Source organism: Botryllus schlosseri, chromosome 4, assembly GCF_051294905.1.
Source record: "Botryllus schlosseri isolate E-star chromosome 4, Bs_hap1, whole genome shotgun sequence".
NCBI classification, from domain to species: Eukaryota; Metazoa; Chordata; class Ascidiacea; order Stolidobranchia; family Styelidae; genus Botryllus; species Botryllus schlosseri.
In genome coordinates this window covers 18,562,427-18,577,843 of record NC_137239.1, presented here as the reverse complement: position 1 = coordinate 18,577,843, position 15,417 = coordinate 18,562,427, and the positions used below count along the sequence as shown (strand labels likewise).

The 15,417-nt window shown below is 38.2% G+C and overlaps 1 protein-coding gene across 1 annotated transcript in view; it reads left to right on the top strand.

Moving 5' to 3' along the window:
- LOC145437230 (forkhead box protein J2-like) overlaps positions 1 to 15,417 on the top strand; it is a 31,247-nt gene that overhangs the window by 5,124 nt on the left and 10,706 nt on the right. The window contains exons 6-10 of the mRNA XM_080314423.1: positions 11,264 to 11,356; positions 11,429 to 11,531; positions 13,554 to 13,652; positions 14,620 to 14,692; positions 14,968 to 15,194. Of these exons, the coding sequence (XP_080170549.1) occupies positions 11,264 to 11,356; positions 11,429 to 11,531; positions 13,554 to 13,652; positions 14,620 to 14,692; positions 14,968 to 15,194 (595 nt within the window). The remainder of the gene's footprint in view (positions 1 to 11,263; positions 11,357 to 11,428; positions 11,532 to 13,553; positions 13,653 to 14,619; positions 14,693 to 14,967; positions 15,195 to 15,417) is intronic.

Below are 15,417 nucleotides of genomic sequence, written 5' to 3'. Positions count from 1 at the left end.
CCTACCTTTTTAAACACACCTCTACCGGCAAATCTGGTTACGTGAGCAGAGAGAAGATAAAAATTGATAACAATATATGCAATTCCTGATCATTCTGACCGAAGAAATCATGAATTCTATAAATTTTTTGCGCTTCGCGCGCTTAGGCGACAAAAGTCGATTCACTAAACAAAGTTTCAAGAAATATGACGAATAGCGGTAAACAGTGTATCGCCGGAGGGGGGTCTGGGGGGCTTTGCCCCCCAGAAGTTCGGTCTATAACCCTATGGGGGGCCCAAGACCAAAGTTTTTTTTGGGGGGCCTGACGAAGTACTGTTACGGCCCTGCATACACGAGTACGTTTTCGAGAGTTGGTTACGTCTTGTAAAATTCAGACAGTGTGATCATTATCAGTAGATTTTAAGTGGTGAATCTGAAGTTTGGTTATTTTGTATCTGTTAGGCAGCTGTGGATATGCATGCGTTATTTTAGATAGGCTACTTCTATGCTCTGGGCAATGAGTATCATCATACATTTTATATAGGCTATTAGTGAAATCTAAAATACCAGACTTGGTCAAACCCTTTTGGTTGATAGGGAATACATCGTAGCTGTCAAACCAAACTAGCTTATGTTTTTGTGCGCGGAGACCGTGTCAGCACTGCGCACATGCACAACTTAGAGGAAACATTGGACATACATAAGCTACTCTGATTCCACAGCAAAAAGGTGTGCTTCATCTGCCAGAAATTACTTTTGATGCCATAATGAGGGATGCTCTTAATATGTAGCCTAATGGTACTCAAATTTGCGCATCCATAAAAGAAAGTGACTAATGGCAAAAGAGAACCAAACTTCATGGCTGGATGAGTTACGGTAGCCAGTAGACATTATTTTCAGTTTGCCTCCTGGTGAGATATAGCAGTATCTTTTTGCGATTTGTTTGAGTTAGTCGGTTGTTTGATGTTGGCAAATTGAAACGATCACTTCGCGACGCTGGCTTGTAGTAAATTTTAGTGTTTTTCTGGTAATTCTTCTTGTTTTTTTCGCACACCGTCAAATTTGTTGTAAAATGTTGTGGGGCTATTCTTTATCGCGGCCATTCGACTTTACGACTTCTAACCTTTTATTGGTATTCGGCCTGATGCGACTGAGCTACATTGGGATTAAGTTTGTCCATTCTTCAATATTCCAGTCAGTGATTGATCTCATCTTCATCAAATCATCTGAAAACGATAGGGACTTATCTTCGTTGAAATTTGCTTAGTTTTGGTCGAATTCATGTGCTGTGAAACGTCCGTAAACTCGCTGAAAGGTTATCTGTGTTTGAAATGAGATTTTTATGAACGTAGACATTCTGTTTGTTGTGAAGGATGTGCTGTGTACGTCACAGTATTGTGATGTGAATGTATATTTCTCATCACAAATATTGTAATGATAAATTTGAGCCAAACACGGCAAAGAATATGAAGGTATAGTAGCCAAGGTGTTCCAAATTTCATGCTGAAGGCCCCAAAACCAAATATCAGAAAATTATACCCGAACCGGCCGAACGTATCGCATTTTTTTATCTCGAAAAAATCAATACATCCGTTCGCAGATTGGAAATATTTGTCCCACATTTCTGCCATCGCAGATTTTATTTATACCCTGTATAGTTTATATACCTGAAGCCGAGCCTAAAGTCGAGTTATCCACTGGATTGGTGTGAACAATCCAAAAAAATCCAACCAAATCCATGTTAAACCATGAACACCAACATATTTTATCGTCACAAAACGCATATCGCAATGCATTAGACACTATTGGCTGCATTGAACAGTTAGGAAGATGTCCGAACGATCGTGTGCCTTCCATCAATCTAACATCCGCCCTGGCCTACTGGTATAATAGTGCGAATGGCCGACATAGCAGTGTCATAGATATCATTCATGATTGCTGTCCTCTATCTTTGATTCTTCCTCACTCTTTCATGCTACCAATACTGCCTGTCCAGTCCAGGTGTATGTGATTGGAGTATCATTGATGAGGTTGTTTAAAAAGATAACAAACATGTTGCCCTGTTGTATCAAGCACAATTCGATAGGATCGTGTTGGTTCGGTCAAGCTGTCCTTCCCTATGATGCTTGTGTTCCAACCTGACCCTTACGGTTGAAGTAATGCTCGACTGAAAAACGATTTTGCTCACAAACATCTTTAGATCCCAGCGATAGGCTCATAGTAATCGGGTAGGGTACTATGAGTAGGCTTATGATGTTACTGCTTGCTTGCTTTGTTTGGGACTGCCGATTCGTGGAATGCCTGTATAAACTAATAGTTTTTTGAAAGGCACTTCCCGCAATTGTGTACAAGGCACACTGTTTTTGTTTATCAAACCTTTGCGCTGTTCATCACAAATATTTGAATACCGGGTACATGTATCGAAACCGATGCCAGTTGATATGCAAGTATAATTAAAAAGAGCATGAAATATTGAAGCTATTGAAATACGCAAGGATATGATATTGTGGGCTTCTGGAAATGTTGCTCCATATGAAATCTTGATTTGTCTACTCCTTCTGGAATCTACATTTTTGTCGTATTTTATCTGAAGTGGAGTTGTATAGTGTAGGGGCAACGTAGGCTACTTGGGTATGGTAACATGAAAATAACAGTATTTGCTTTTCACCATCTCGTGTTTAGGCTTCATTGGCATGCCTAAATGGATTATGACAATGCCGTCATACTTTTGGCGAGTATATTCATACCTCCATTATGATATGTTATGCATTCATGGATGATGTAAGGTGATACGGAATATTCTTCATAGCCTTACGGTCCTTCCCTTTCATAAGCAGGTCCTTTCGGTAATCGGATCTTTTGATATAATTCTAACCCAGCCCGTGCCTGGAGTCGTGAATACATTGCGAGTGTGCGAAGCCCATTATCAGGACGGTCAATGACACTTGGTACAAATTAACTTCACCCCTTCAAAAACGCTCGATAAGTGTTGGATCATGGACGTTGTTACCATTAGAACTACACAGGCTTTTTGTTATTTGGTTAAAGGGAATCGAGTGCCCTCAATGGGATCCTTTTCTTTTTTATAGCCCGGTGTTCCATTCAAAGGGTAAATTGCTCTATTTTCCGGTCACTGTAATTATGAGGGAGCAATGTTTTATGGTGCCATTACTTTTTCCATGTTGTGTAGCAAATATGTCAGCCTTCATTGTACGACCCTGAGTATGTTCCTCTGAACTAGCATATTCTTGTCACTAAGTGAATATTAGATATGTTGGTCGGACAATTATAGTATTAGACCTAATCCACCTACAAACACCTGGGACTGTTGGTATTTCAACTTGATTCTATTCATTCATGATGAATTATGTCCCTACTATGCAACGGCTTCGTCTGACTTACATTTTCACAAAAATAATTTAATCAATACATCTTTCTTCTACTTGGTTGTAGTTATTTTATGAACACGTTTGTGTTTCCAAACAGAATAGCATAATCCACACTCGAATTATGCTACTGCATACCATATGTGATGAATTCTATCAATAGCAAAATCCATTACATCGCAAGCAAACAGCAACTTGTTTAATATACCCATTTGAATTTCATGCAATACAGATACAAAACAATGGCCATGGATTAGTAGGCACGCAAAGTACATGTTAATTTACATGGGTATAACTTGAAAATTCACTACTATTATAGTACTAGAGTTGAAGTAAAATCTCCAACATTGGCACTTCGAAGTCATCACTTATATTCTTGCAAAGCTGCATCCTGAAAATTCTCATCTTCTTTTACCTCACTTGCTGGTGATATTTGGATTTCGAAAATTCTCTGTTATCTTTTGCACCTCCTGGTAATTAGAAAGTTGTCTTGCAGTTATCAATAATCATGTGATTACTTGTAAAGAGCAATTATGTGACTGATTTGCTTTCGTGGCATTAGAGACCAAGTTTTGATTTATAAACTAAATAATGAATGTCATGTGGCTAGTACGGGGAAAATACTAAGTGGATAAAAGCAGTCATCGTTGCTGCTCCATCACAAATGACACTGGTATTACCCAGAAATTACTATTACATCACTATTACTCAAAAGTAGCACCTTCCAAAACTATGTCGAGTCACAGTCTGGAAAAGAGTGATTGTAAAGTGGAGATGCTAATAATCACTTACCACCTTTGTAAAAGATATCTACAGGCCACTAGTCCTGATTTCATGAACTCGGCCTGTCTGTACGATTTGATACGACGCTGTACACACCAGTTTATATTACAGACAGCGAGGTGCCATTTAACAACAATGTCCACAAAACAAGCCGCTTTTAACATCTGTCTGATTTCTTTTTTTGAAAATTATTGAAACTGGTAGATTTTAAGATAACACTCTGGAAGTATTCGGCAAGATTGGTTGAAAACAACAATTTATATATTTTTATTGCTAATTACACGTCAAGTCAAGTGATAACAATTGATAAATGCTTGTTTGCTTCTGTTATTGTAACGATTTGACCTTTTCTAGTATGAGGCTATGAATTTGTCCTTTGTGTGATAGAATATCAGCTACAACAAGTATGTTGTTCTTTTGGCGGTAATTGCTCCGTGAATCCTTACTAATGTTACATGTCGTCTTGATGATGCTGTCTCTCAATCATTCACGGCCTCTGATTTTGAAACAATGCCGTGCGGCCATTTGACATTTGAATCACGGTTTTGTTTCTCATAGACTTGGTTACCTGTCTGAAAAATAATGCGTGTTGATTCATTCATATTATTGTTTTAGAAATTGGATTTTCCCAGTTGCCTTATTTCCCATGTCTATCTGAATTGCCGTAACTGTAGTTTTCCAATCACAGTAATGTACCTAGTAAGTTTGGAGATGAAATCCTATTAGACCTGTTGAACTCAACTGGTGAGGCACACGCCCCCTAGAGCCAAGTCTTCAGAGAGACATGAGCCATTGCATGATCTATAACTTAATATCAAGTTTCAAATCATACACCCATTAAACTCGCAAGTACATTCATGTTATATATAATTCTGGCAAGGCTCCCTAAACATTTATTTGACTTCATAGTGAACCATACTGTTAAAAATGTAAGATTGTAGGGTGTCTGTCAGGCTTTTCTCTATCCAGGCTCACATTCTAATACAAGGAGGCAATTGCCACACTCAATTCTGTAACACCGCTCATATATAATTTCCAAACCTCCGTTGAGCACCTCTCAACATTCACTGTAAAGATGTAGTGTGAGAAGCTGGCAACATAGAAACTCAAGATTAGGACATCTAATGATCACCTATCACCTTGGTATCGCTAACCAGATTCTTCAGGCCACAGTTTTTCTCTTTTCATCCCCTTCTTGCGGAGTTACATTCTCTTGCACATGATGATTGAGTGCGTTCAGGAAAATAGTGTAAATGGAAGGAAAATCACAATGAAGAATTCGATCACAACGTAGCCATGTCATTTGTCCCACCAAAGTGTTTTATGTTATTCACATATCCATGTAAGGAAACTTGTTTTTCGCCTTCATTTAAATTTAGGGAGCCTTGAAGAAAAGTAATAGTAGTTAAGGGGTTAAGGAAAGATTTAGAAACACTTGATGATAATGTATGAAATAGATCCAAAATTACAGTTCCGTGAGTAGTATCAACGTTCTTCTATAGTGTGACTCGTACTGTTTAAACTCCCAGCCATATGAGCACACCATTATTAGTTGCATATAATCCAATCCTGATCAAAATGCTGTGGGATTCAGCAATCTCATGTCGTGATCTGGTTTGATTGCTTATTCATGCTGTAAATAATGACCAGTATTTGTTTTATTTCACCGAATCTCCGACCACCTTTAAAATAGCTATGGTAACGATTTTTCATAAGATTAATAATAGCCTGTCAGTTACTAAGTAGGCCTACTTTGTCTCTAATAACTGGCTCAAGTAGAGTACATATTAGTACCTATGGTATTAAGTTAGTTGTCCATAATATATCTGTTGCGACGTCATAAATGTCATTGCTCAGAATTGTCAATATGCTACATCTTTCCTGCTTTCCACCCATATCGACTATTACTGATGTATTTCGTAGTTTTACAAGCTTCCTATGAGTTTTTTTGCAAACTAATTTGGGAGATTTTTACACAAATTAAGCGCTAAAACAGTTTTTCCCTTGCGAGTCAATCTTATACACACATTGAAAACTTGAATTTGGCACCAAATTTGATGGAAGAAAGAGATTTCAATGCTGTATAGGAGAATTTTTTCAACACTGGCAGTAAGAACTCTCAAACTTTTCCACCATGTATAAGGTGCAGCTATTCGCAGGAACTATAGCTTTCGTAAGAAAAGTGATGTCACAGTTGCAAGTAACTGAGATATCCTAATAAATTTGTGCATCAATTAATGAAATAGATCATTAGACTAACTCCACTTGAGTTATGTTGCTGTATGAGCCACATGCGTTACATGCACACCCAAATTGCTAATTCCCAATGGAAAGTACTGTGGGACCCGTCTTGGAAGACATTGCCAAAAATCATGTTTGCCTTCGTTTCAATTATTTCCACCAAAATGACTGGCAAAATTAATATATTCTTGGAAATCAGTACATTTTCATGGCAGGTCGGTCTGTATTATTGATTTTGTATACGGTAATTTGTCCTCTATTTCTGGTTCCGCAAGGAGCCTGGTGCTATTTAGACAGCATATATGTGTCATATGTGTCCCTATACAATCAAACAAGTGTAGAATCAGTAGCATATTAGGAATAAGAATTAATAAATTAATAACTGCCGCTAGCGCAATTCGATAACAAGACAGGCCGGTCACAAATTAATTGCCTCGAAATGTTGACTTTACTACTTGTCGTGTTGAAAGAAAATGAAAATCTACCTACCAGGCTACCACAATACATATTTTATTAGTAGATTGTGAGACCACGTTCTTCATCATAAGAATGTTCTCACACTTACAGCCGAGAGAAATATAACAATTGCCGAATATGTGCACTGTATATTGTAAAGATGGTGTGTACTGTGACAACTTAACTTGTCTTTTGTGTTATTGACATCAGATACCTAGACCTTTGCTACTGGCTCATGTAATTTGGTCGAGAAAAATAATTGCGAAGTGATGAAGATCATTTGTTAGAAGTGCAATCGCCAAATATAATATACAGTAGTTCTTGTGGCATAGCCTGCAAATCTTGAAAGCTGTCACAGGAGTCTGGAGTCACGGATCTGTATAACTACATGTTGTTTTCAACTATGCGGATTAGTGTTGGCTTACCCCGAGTCGCATGTTTATTTTTACCACCTCACCTATGTCACTATGTGTGCTATCAATTCGAACAGGATAATTTTCTATATTCGATAAAATGCTTCTGATAACAATGCCATATTCTTTTCATTGTATTTCAACATCACACTTTGATGTTAAAAAGTTTAATCTCATCAGTCAATGTGGTTGAATAACAAACAGTGAATCTATAGACAGGTTTAAATTGAGCTAACAGGCTCTATTCCGGTGTACTGTGTGAACAGGTAATAAAAATGTCATGTACTGTGGACTATACTTATAGTTTTTCGTGCATGAAACATTAATTTATGACTCATGTTGGACTTACCAAAGAATAACTTTGATTCAATTGATATGGACCCGGTGTTTCTATTCTTACATTCTATATCTACCAATAAACCAGTAATGGCCTATCAGTGTTGCAAGTAGATAATGCTACTTCCAATGTAATCTCAGACTTTTGTACGAATAAGTCAAGGGGATCGGTGAATGTTGATAATTTTGGGATACAAACAAATTATATCATTCTAATGTGTTAAAAATCGGTCAAATCTAGAGCTATATTTAGCTCCTGTATGTCAGTCAAAATTGTCAGTAGCGATGTGCAAAAGCCTAATGAAGTATTTGCCTTCTGGCAATATGCTACTTGAGATATCCCAGCAAATCTATGTTTTTGACTTCAGCTGATTTTTGCGGTAAGCCGAGGCAAATTTTGCTATTTTCAAAACTATTGACCAAACAACCATGCAAAATAGGGTATTCACTGTACACGTACAGGGTGCACACGCACAGTATACTGCCGTAATTCCTCTTTGTTAAAATATCATGGCATTATAACACACTTGAATTTTTGTGATTGGTGCAAGTTATAAAATACATAGCCGGTAGTATTTACTTGAGCGCGTCTTGAAATGACCATCTGCGAGAGTTGACTTTGAGTATTTGATTGTTTGGTGTGCGTTCCTCATTCTTCTGTTTGATTTGGTGAATTGTCAACAGATCATTGACAGGTTACGATGCCGGTACGTCATATAGTCTGCATCGTGACGTTGTGATGTATAAAGAAAAATCTTTAGAACGTACGATAATAGACGCAATTTTAAAAATATTTTGCGTTGTTATGCTACATGACGTGTTTCATTCACAAAGACGTTGCAAATCCGGGATGTACTTGTCAAAATTTCACTTTTGAAAATTCTGCAATTTAGCTGGAAAAGATGTTCGGTTAAATTTGGTAGTCTTCTGCAAATAGTGGAAATAAAATCATTGAAATTGTCATAAGAGAAGCGTCCCCCTTGATTGATACTATCATGGCAACTAGAAAGTAACTTCATGCAAAGAAAGGAAGACATAGAGGCAATAAACGGAACGTATTATTCAAACACACACGTTCAGCTGCAGCTTCATGGGGATTTAGAAGTTTAGTATTTAAAAAATGCATAATTATTTACAAAATATGGATACTGCACACATAATGAATTAAGTGTGTAATGTGTGTGAATGTGTGAGCTCACATGCAGTCAATAACTTGAAATAATTGATATTTATAGGTTGCTATATAAAATCAATATGAAGAAATTTCTTAATGCTTTGATAAAATTCCAATATCGTTACAAGTTATAACAATTTGACAAAATTTCTCATCTGTAATATGATTAAGTCAACTGAAGGCATGCAGAGTAGACTTATCAACTTTATTGTGGTAGACATATTTTAAATTAGGTGCATTGATCATTCTTTCAATCTGGTATGTCATTTTCTATTTTGGTCTGGATCTTCAAATGGAAATGTAGGCTACCGTTATTTCAAGTCAGCAAAATATACAGTAGAACCAACAAGATCCATTGTTAAACCTCAGTTTCCGTTGGATTGCACACTTTGAGGCACCGGACAAATGAAAGAATAATCAGAGTGTTTGCTCAAATGAAGTACATTGAAGTTGGGGACAATTGATGACTCATCAATTATTTATATCCAGATTTAGTACTTTTGCGTCACAGTCTTATTATATAATTCAAGTAATAGTCTCTATCGCATTGCCATCATCCATACTAAACTACCGTTATAGTATAATATACCATAGTCAATGTTTATACACTAGGGCTGTTCAAAAATAGCTTTTTTTCCTGAATCTTGAGGGTTACGTGATCAAATCGTTAGGTTGCCTTAAAAAACGACGAACACCAAATTTTAATTCCTTCCAACCAATAATCGCTGATTTCGTACAGTTTGAAAATTTTGAATTTACCCAAAGATGCAAAAATATTTTTTTGTCGGATTTTTCTGTTAACCCCATGAAATCGTTGCGCTGTCTTCAAAGACGATGCAAAACAAATTTGACTCAATTCCAACCAGTAGAACCGGAGTTATTTGAGTTTTACGATGATAATTCTTGGATTATCCACCTATCTAGGATAATCCCCGAAATATCGAAGAAAAACTCGAATAGCTCCGCTTCTACTGGTTGGAATTGAGTCAAATTTGTTTTGCATCGTCTTTGAAGACAACGCAACGATTTCATGGGGTTAACAGAAAAATCCGACAAAAGATTTTTTTTGCATCTTTGGGTAAATTCAAAATTTTCAAACTGTACGAAATCAGCGATTATTGGTTGGAATGAATTCAAATTTGGTGTGCGTCGTTTTTTAAGGCAACCTAACGATTTGATCACGTAACCAGCAAGATTCAGGAAAAAAAGTTTTTTTGAACAGCCCTATTATACACGTTACTTTTCCCATGTCAACTACGCTTTTGTGTAACATTGCGCTAGACAATTTCAAGTTATGTTCAACTATTCGCCATCTTATTCTGACTTCCACTAAAATCCAGGGTTGTAACCAAGTCACAAGTCAATCTCACTTTTATAGTTTTGACTCGAGTCAAAGTCATCGTGTTCATTGTTCAGTTTTGAGTTCAATCTGGTTCAACCCACTTTTTTCAACTCTGCTTGTGTGATATAGAATGGCTCTCATCCATGATATCGTCATTTTCCTCAATCCTTACAGTTTCTGGCCCTATTTTCCAAGTATCAGGACTGATAGACGAAATACCAATAATGTGGTGACTTTGCTATTGTTTTAAGTTACTTAATGAAATGTCTGTTTTTGCCGTCCTGGTCTTGAGTCATATGAATACACAAATTGACTCGAGTCGTGTCATTTTACGCATTTGAAAAAATGACTCGAGTCATTATGACCCTGCCAAAATGTTGGAATGCTGTTTGATATTGACTGGCAACTCCTTCGCTTATTTGTAATCTGATGCCAAAATCGATGTGTGCTATGCATTGGTGTGTGGAATTACTGCAATTACTGCTATAAGATGGACTTTTCTCATGGTGCTTACATTGATCTCCAGTTGGAATATACAGATAGGAATACGATAGTCAAGTTTTGCTTCATTCTCCATTCATGACATATCTTTGTCAGAAACTATTGTGAAAAAGGTGGCCTGCGCTCGGCGCAAGTAATTATCGTTAGGGGCAAGTATAAATTTAAGGAAACTTTAGCATTTTCTGACTTGGCCATAGATGCCGCAAAATGAATGATGAACCTTGAGTCAAGATGTATTCCAGGACTTCGATCAACATCAGTATATCGTAGTCTACAGGATTTATATTCAGTTTCATGGGTGTATTAGCTAACTTCAAGTGGTTGTGATTGTAGACTAGTTCTACTTCTACTTAACAGTTTTCAGTTTGTCAGGCAAAACCAGTCCTAGAATACTTGTTTACTTGCGTACTTTGTTATCCACATCGAGAAGTGCTCCCCATGACCAATGACCATTCGCGATCTATGTTCCAAATGTACTGGTACATCTAAAACCATAAATTGTGACTTGTTCACTGGGAACCCCGAATGGTGATGGTCAATTTGGTCATGTTGTTGTGAATAAGAAAGTGCACTTTTACTTCTTATTGAGTAATAATGGGCACTACTTTGACCAGTGACCACCTCTATACAATTACATATTCTACCGTTACAGTTAACTTACGAAGAGACGATAAGCTTCAGCGGTTCCGATTTGTCGAGTCCTTCCTATCCGACATCGAGTTGCCAATACAACGGCGCCATAGCGGTGAGTGTGCTTGATACATCCATCCGACTTAGACGTTGTTTTGTTTTACACGCGTTACTTTCCGCTTTTCAGACATCGCCGGAGCACGCCGGAAGCCCTCCACATCATTCCACCCCACTCAACCATTATCATCATCAACTGTCTCAACAGAACGACAATAATAATAATAATTCAGGTGGCTGTTGATTTCGGATATTATTTTAACGTGCCGTCTGTGTTGTTTCATGGGATACATGGGTTAATGAACTTTCGGCTACATAGGTTGTGATCAGTGGCGTATCCAGGGGGGGGTTTTAGGGGGTCGGAACCCCCCCCTTTTCAAAATCCTAAAAATTCATGTTAAATATAGCCTCTAATATTTGCTAATTTATTAGTTCAACATATTCATTTTTACGTATGAGAAGGCGAATATGGCGTCTTAATGTTATTTAAGGGGACTAAAACCCCTACAAAATATTGGAATTATGCGCCGAATTAGTCGAAAGGATAAAATAGGTCGTTATATTTCGCTAATTGCGTACGAATTCTGCGCTTGTTCAGCTACATTTCAGCTGTGGCAGATGCTGACGTTCACAACTTTCTTCCCTCGATTTCTCTCTCGCCTTGCTAAAACGAGAGACGCATTTTAGGAAAATCTAATCTAATTGGCCGACGCGATACCGCCGATACGTAATTGCAAAGACAAAGTTGTCGGCAATGAACATCGCCCGCGAATTCGCTACACCTGCTCGCCTTGAAATCCTAATTAAGAATTGCACGGCGTGTTGATTGATCAGCGAGACGCAGACACGGCGGCACCGGTACGACAATGCTGTTCTCAAATCCACATTGTCTTCGCGATTATCGGCGAGAAATGCCCTACGATTGACATTCACATTTCAAAATACAAGCCTAGCAATCCACGTTCTCGATTGTTAGGTGGCTTGCTGTCGTCCAAATACAGGCCTATGTTGCCGCTGAACGGGAGAATTGAGTAGGCCTATTAGTAAAGTTAACGTAATGATATCGGCTGACAAGGTCCTCTGTCGCTCAAGTTATTATCCCAGTGTGTACTCTGTATTAATAGAGCGACTTGCGTGCCTGCAATTAAGGGCTAATTATCTTCGCGCGTACTGAACGCTCAACCGTGCGGCTGATAAAGCCATCGAAATGCACACATTCGTGTGCAGCTGTACACTCCACACCTCTCTGTGGCGATCGCGATCGCCCTCGTGTATGCTACCGCACTATTCCGCGCTTGTTCGTCCGCTGCGATACTACCGGCTGTGCGCATAATATAGTCAAAACCTAACAAAATCGTGCATCTCTGGTCGGAACTAGGCGCTTGGAGACCGGCGGCGTTAGTCGGCTCATGACTAAATGTGAGCATTTACGAATTTCGTTCAATCATAACGTAAAAACACGAAATTTCAGGCATTGTCTGTATCGAATTCGTACATCTCCCACTCACCGCAAATCTCTTTTAATTATTGAACTATAATATATCGTAAATATTCGCCTTGGCGTGTAGACGAGTGATCGTAATTATGACGTCATGATAGGTGATTTCACTCAAAACCCCCCCCTTTTTCGCGCTCTGGATACGCGCCTGGTTGTGATTTGACTTAAAATCCCAATCTATCACTCGAATGTTCTCTTATATACCTCCTGAAAACTCAGTATCGCTGAATAAACGTACTCCGTGTCTGATCGTAGACCGGTTTTGCAAAAATTTGATCCAAATACAACTCTTTGACTCGATTTGATTTCAAGTCAAAATCTGAATTCTTAATGGATTGTCAAAGTTTATTTGGTAGTTTTTTCTATTATGTAGTGTAAAAATTGATATCCGTAACATTCTGGTGCAATTTTTTTGATTTTCTCTGCCACAACGTCTCATTTTTCCTGAAAATAACAAAATTAGAATCTTGATAACATGCTCGATACTTGCCTATATCAATACACACATATGTTTGTTGGAAAATTCCTTTCTACAACAACCTCACAGGAGGTAGGAGGCTACCTTTCAGTGGCTATCTCTACGTTGGTTTTACTTACCTTGCAATTCATTACTTCTAATGAATTATTCTAAGTCCATTCAGTAGTGTTACATTAGTTTTTATAACTAAGATGCACTTTAATTTAATTACACATAATTATGTTCTCTCAAGTCTCCACATCTTCTAACATACTGTGATGAGTCTGTGCCATTTTTCAGGCGGTAATCCCGGTTTCAACCTCACCAACCTACCCTTGCAAGACTTGGGAGCGTCTTTTAAAAGTATATTCAAATCCTATGTACAACCATCATGTCAAGGTGAGCGATGTCGGTCAATCATGAGATTCATGATTCTTAACTTGGAAATTTTGTTAGCTATCTGCAATTTACACTCTAGTAACACGCAACAAGTTGAGGTACAGTAACCAGTCAAGTGCAGAAGATCACAACTGCCTCTTCATGCTGCAAATATGTCTATTGTATACTTTTTGAGCATCAAATTTCCAGTGTCCAGCCCTGTGACTGATTACCGGTTTTCTGACTGTTACTAGGCAAGCTTACATTTGTGAAGGTAATGTCTCCAGATGTAGCCAATAAACTCCTTGCTCGTAATGTATGAAATGGGTTAGGAAAAGTGACCATGGGTAGGTTGTCCGGTCATTTACCAAGACTTCAAACTTTAAGTAGGCCTACTGGGTCCGAAGAAAAATTAACCATTCTCTTTCAGACTGGCAACAGAAATGTAAATAACTAAAACATGATATTATTATTGGCACATTATTGTGTCATTGCTACACTGTAGCCTATTTATGAGTAAAATAATGGACTGGTACTAGGGTTACCATACGTCCTCTTTTAAGCGGATTTGTCCTCTTTTTTTAAAGTGTCCTTGGAGGACGCCCAAATGTCCTCGTTTTTGAGAATTTTGGTCAAATTTACGACCAAATTCGGCTGAAATACCGTAAATGAACACCGAAGTATTGCTCCGGCGGATATTTCGGGAGCTGATCCTTAAAGTTGACCTTTTTTTTATTTATTAAAAGTCAACCACCTGATAAAATGAAAGAAAAACTGTATTTTGGGCACTGAGCGAGAAAGTTGACCTTTTTTGTCGACCGAACACGATGTGGGAAAAATTGACCATTTTTTCAGGATTTTTCTCCGGTTTAGCAAGTTGGAAAATTTTGAAAAAGTGTCCTCTTTTCAGATTTCCCAAATATGGTAACCCTACTAATGCATTCCTTTGGTAATAAACTTCTGCGAACATTAGTAATTTTCTTTGCAGAAATCAGCCATTCCAATGCCGATCGACATCCGAACCCGTATAGCGTTCCATGCACAGGGCAGAGTTATAACAGGTAAGGCTTTTGTAACTGATCTGCCTCTTAGGATGAAATTATTATGTGTTGAAACTAAATTTTGAAAACTATATGGTGTGAAAATCTAAATAGTTAATGCTCCAATTTAATGGTCTGTTTCAACCGTGATATGCGTTGGGCATCAGCATCTGTATCTCACGATTAGGCTGCAGGTATCCAAATTCCTACGCTTTATATCTATAATATCATCAACATACCCTCTGATTGCAACTTTATATCTATAGTATACTGAACTGTCGCCGTTATTATTCCAGTTCTGAACCACACTCTCCGTTGAACCATCACCATCAACATTACCCGCACGGATCGCGTCAACTTCACCATCAGCCCATGCCTCACCGCGTGCACTTAGACGGGTCGATGGACGGCTCGGGGCTGATGCACGGCCCGGGTGCGAGGCCGCTGACGCGCAGCCGAGCGAGGGAGCTGAACAACTCGATAACTTTGAATCAAGTCAATAAATCTATTACGAGCGCGTCGGGTTAGTGTGTATTTCCAGATTGTGTTGTCTTTGTTTTTGTGTTCTGTGCTCATCTTGCGCTGGTTGCACACTTTTATGTGTTGTTTGGATTTAGGGGAAAGGAGGCCAAGATGAGACACTGGGCAAGATGAGACATGCAATTTTTTCACAGAAAAATTTTCTGATGGACAGATTCCTTCAACTATGTTGTTCCCATAATGCCATTCTATATTCCTACCATATT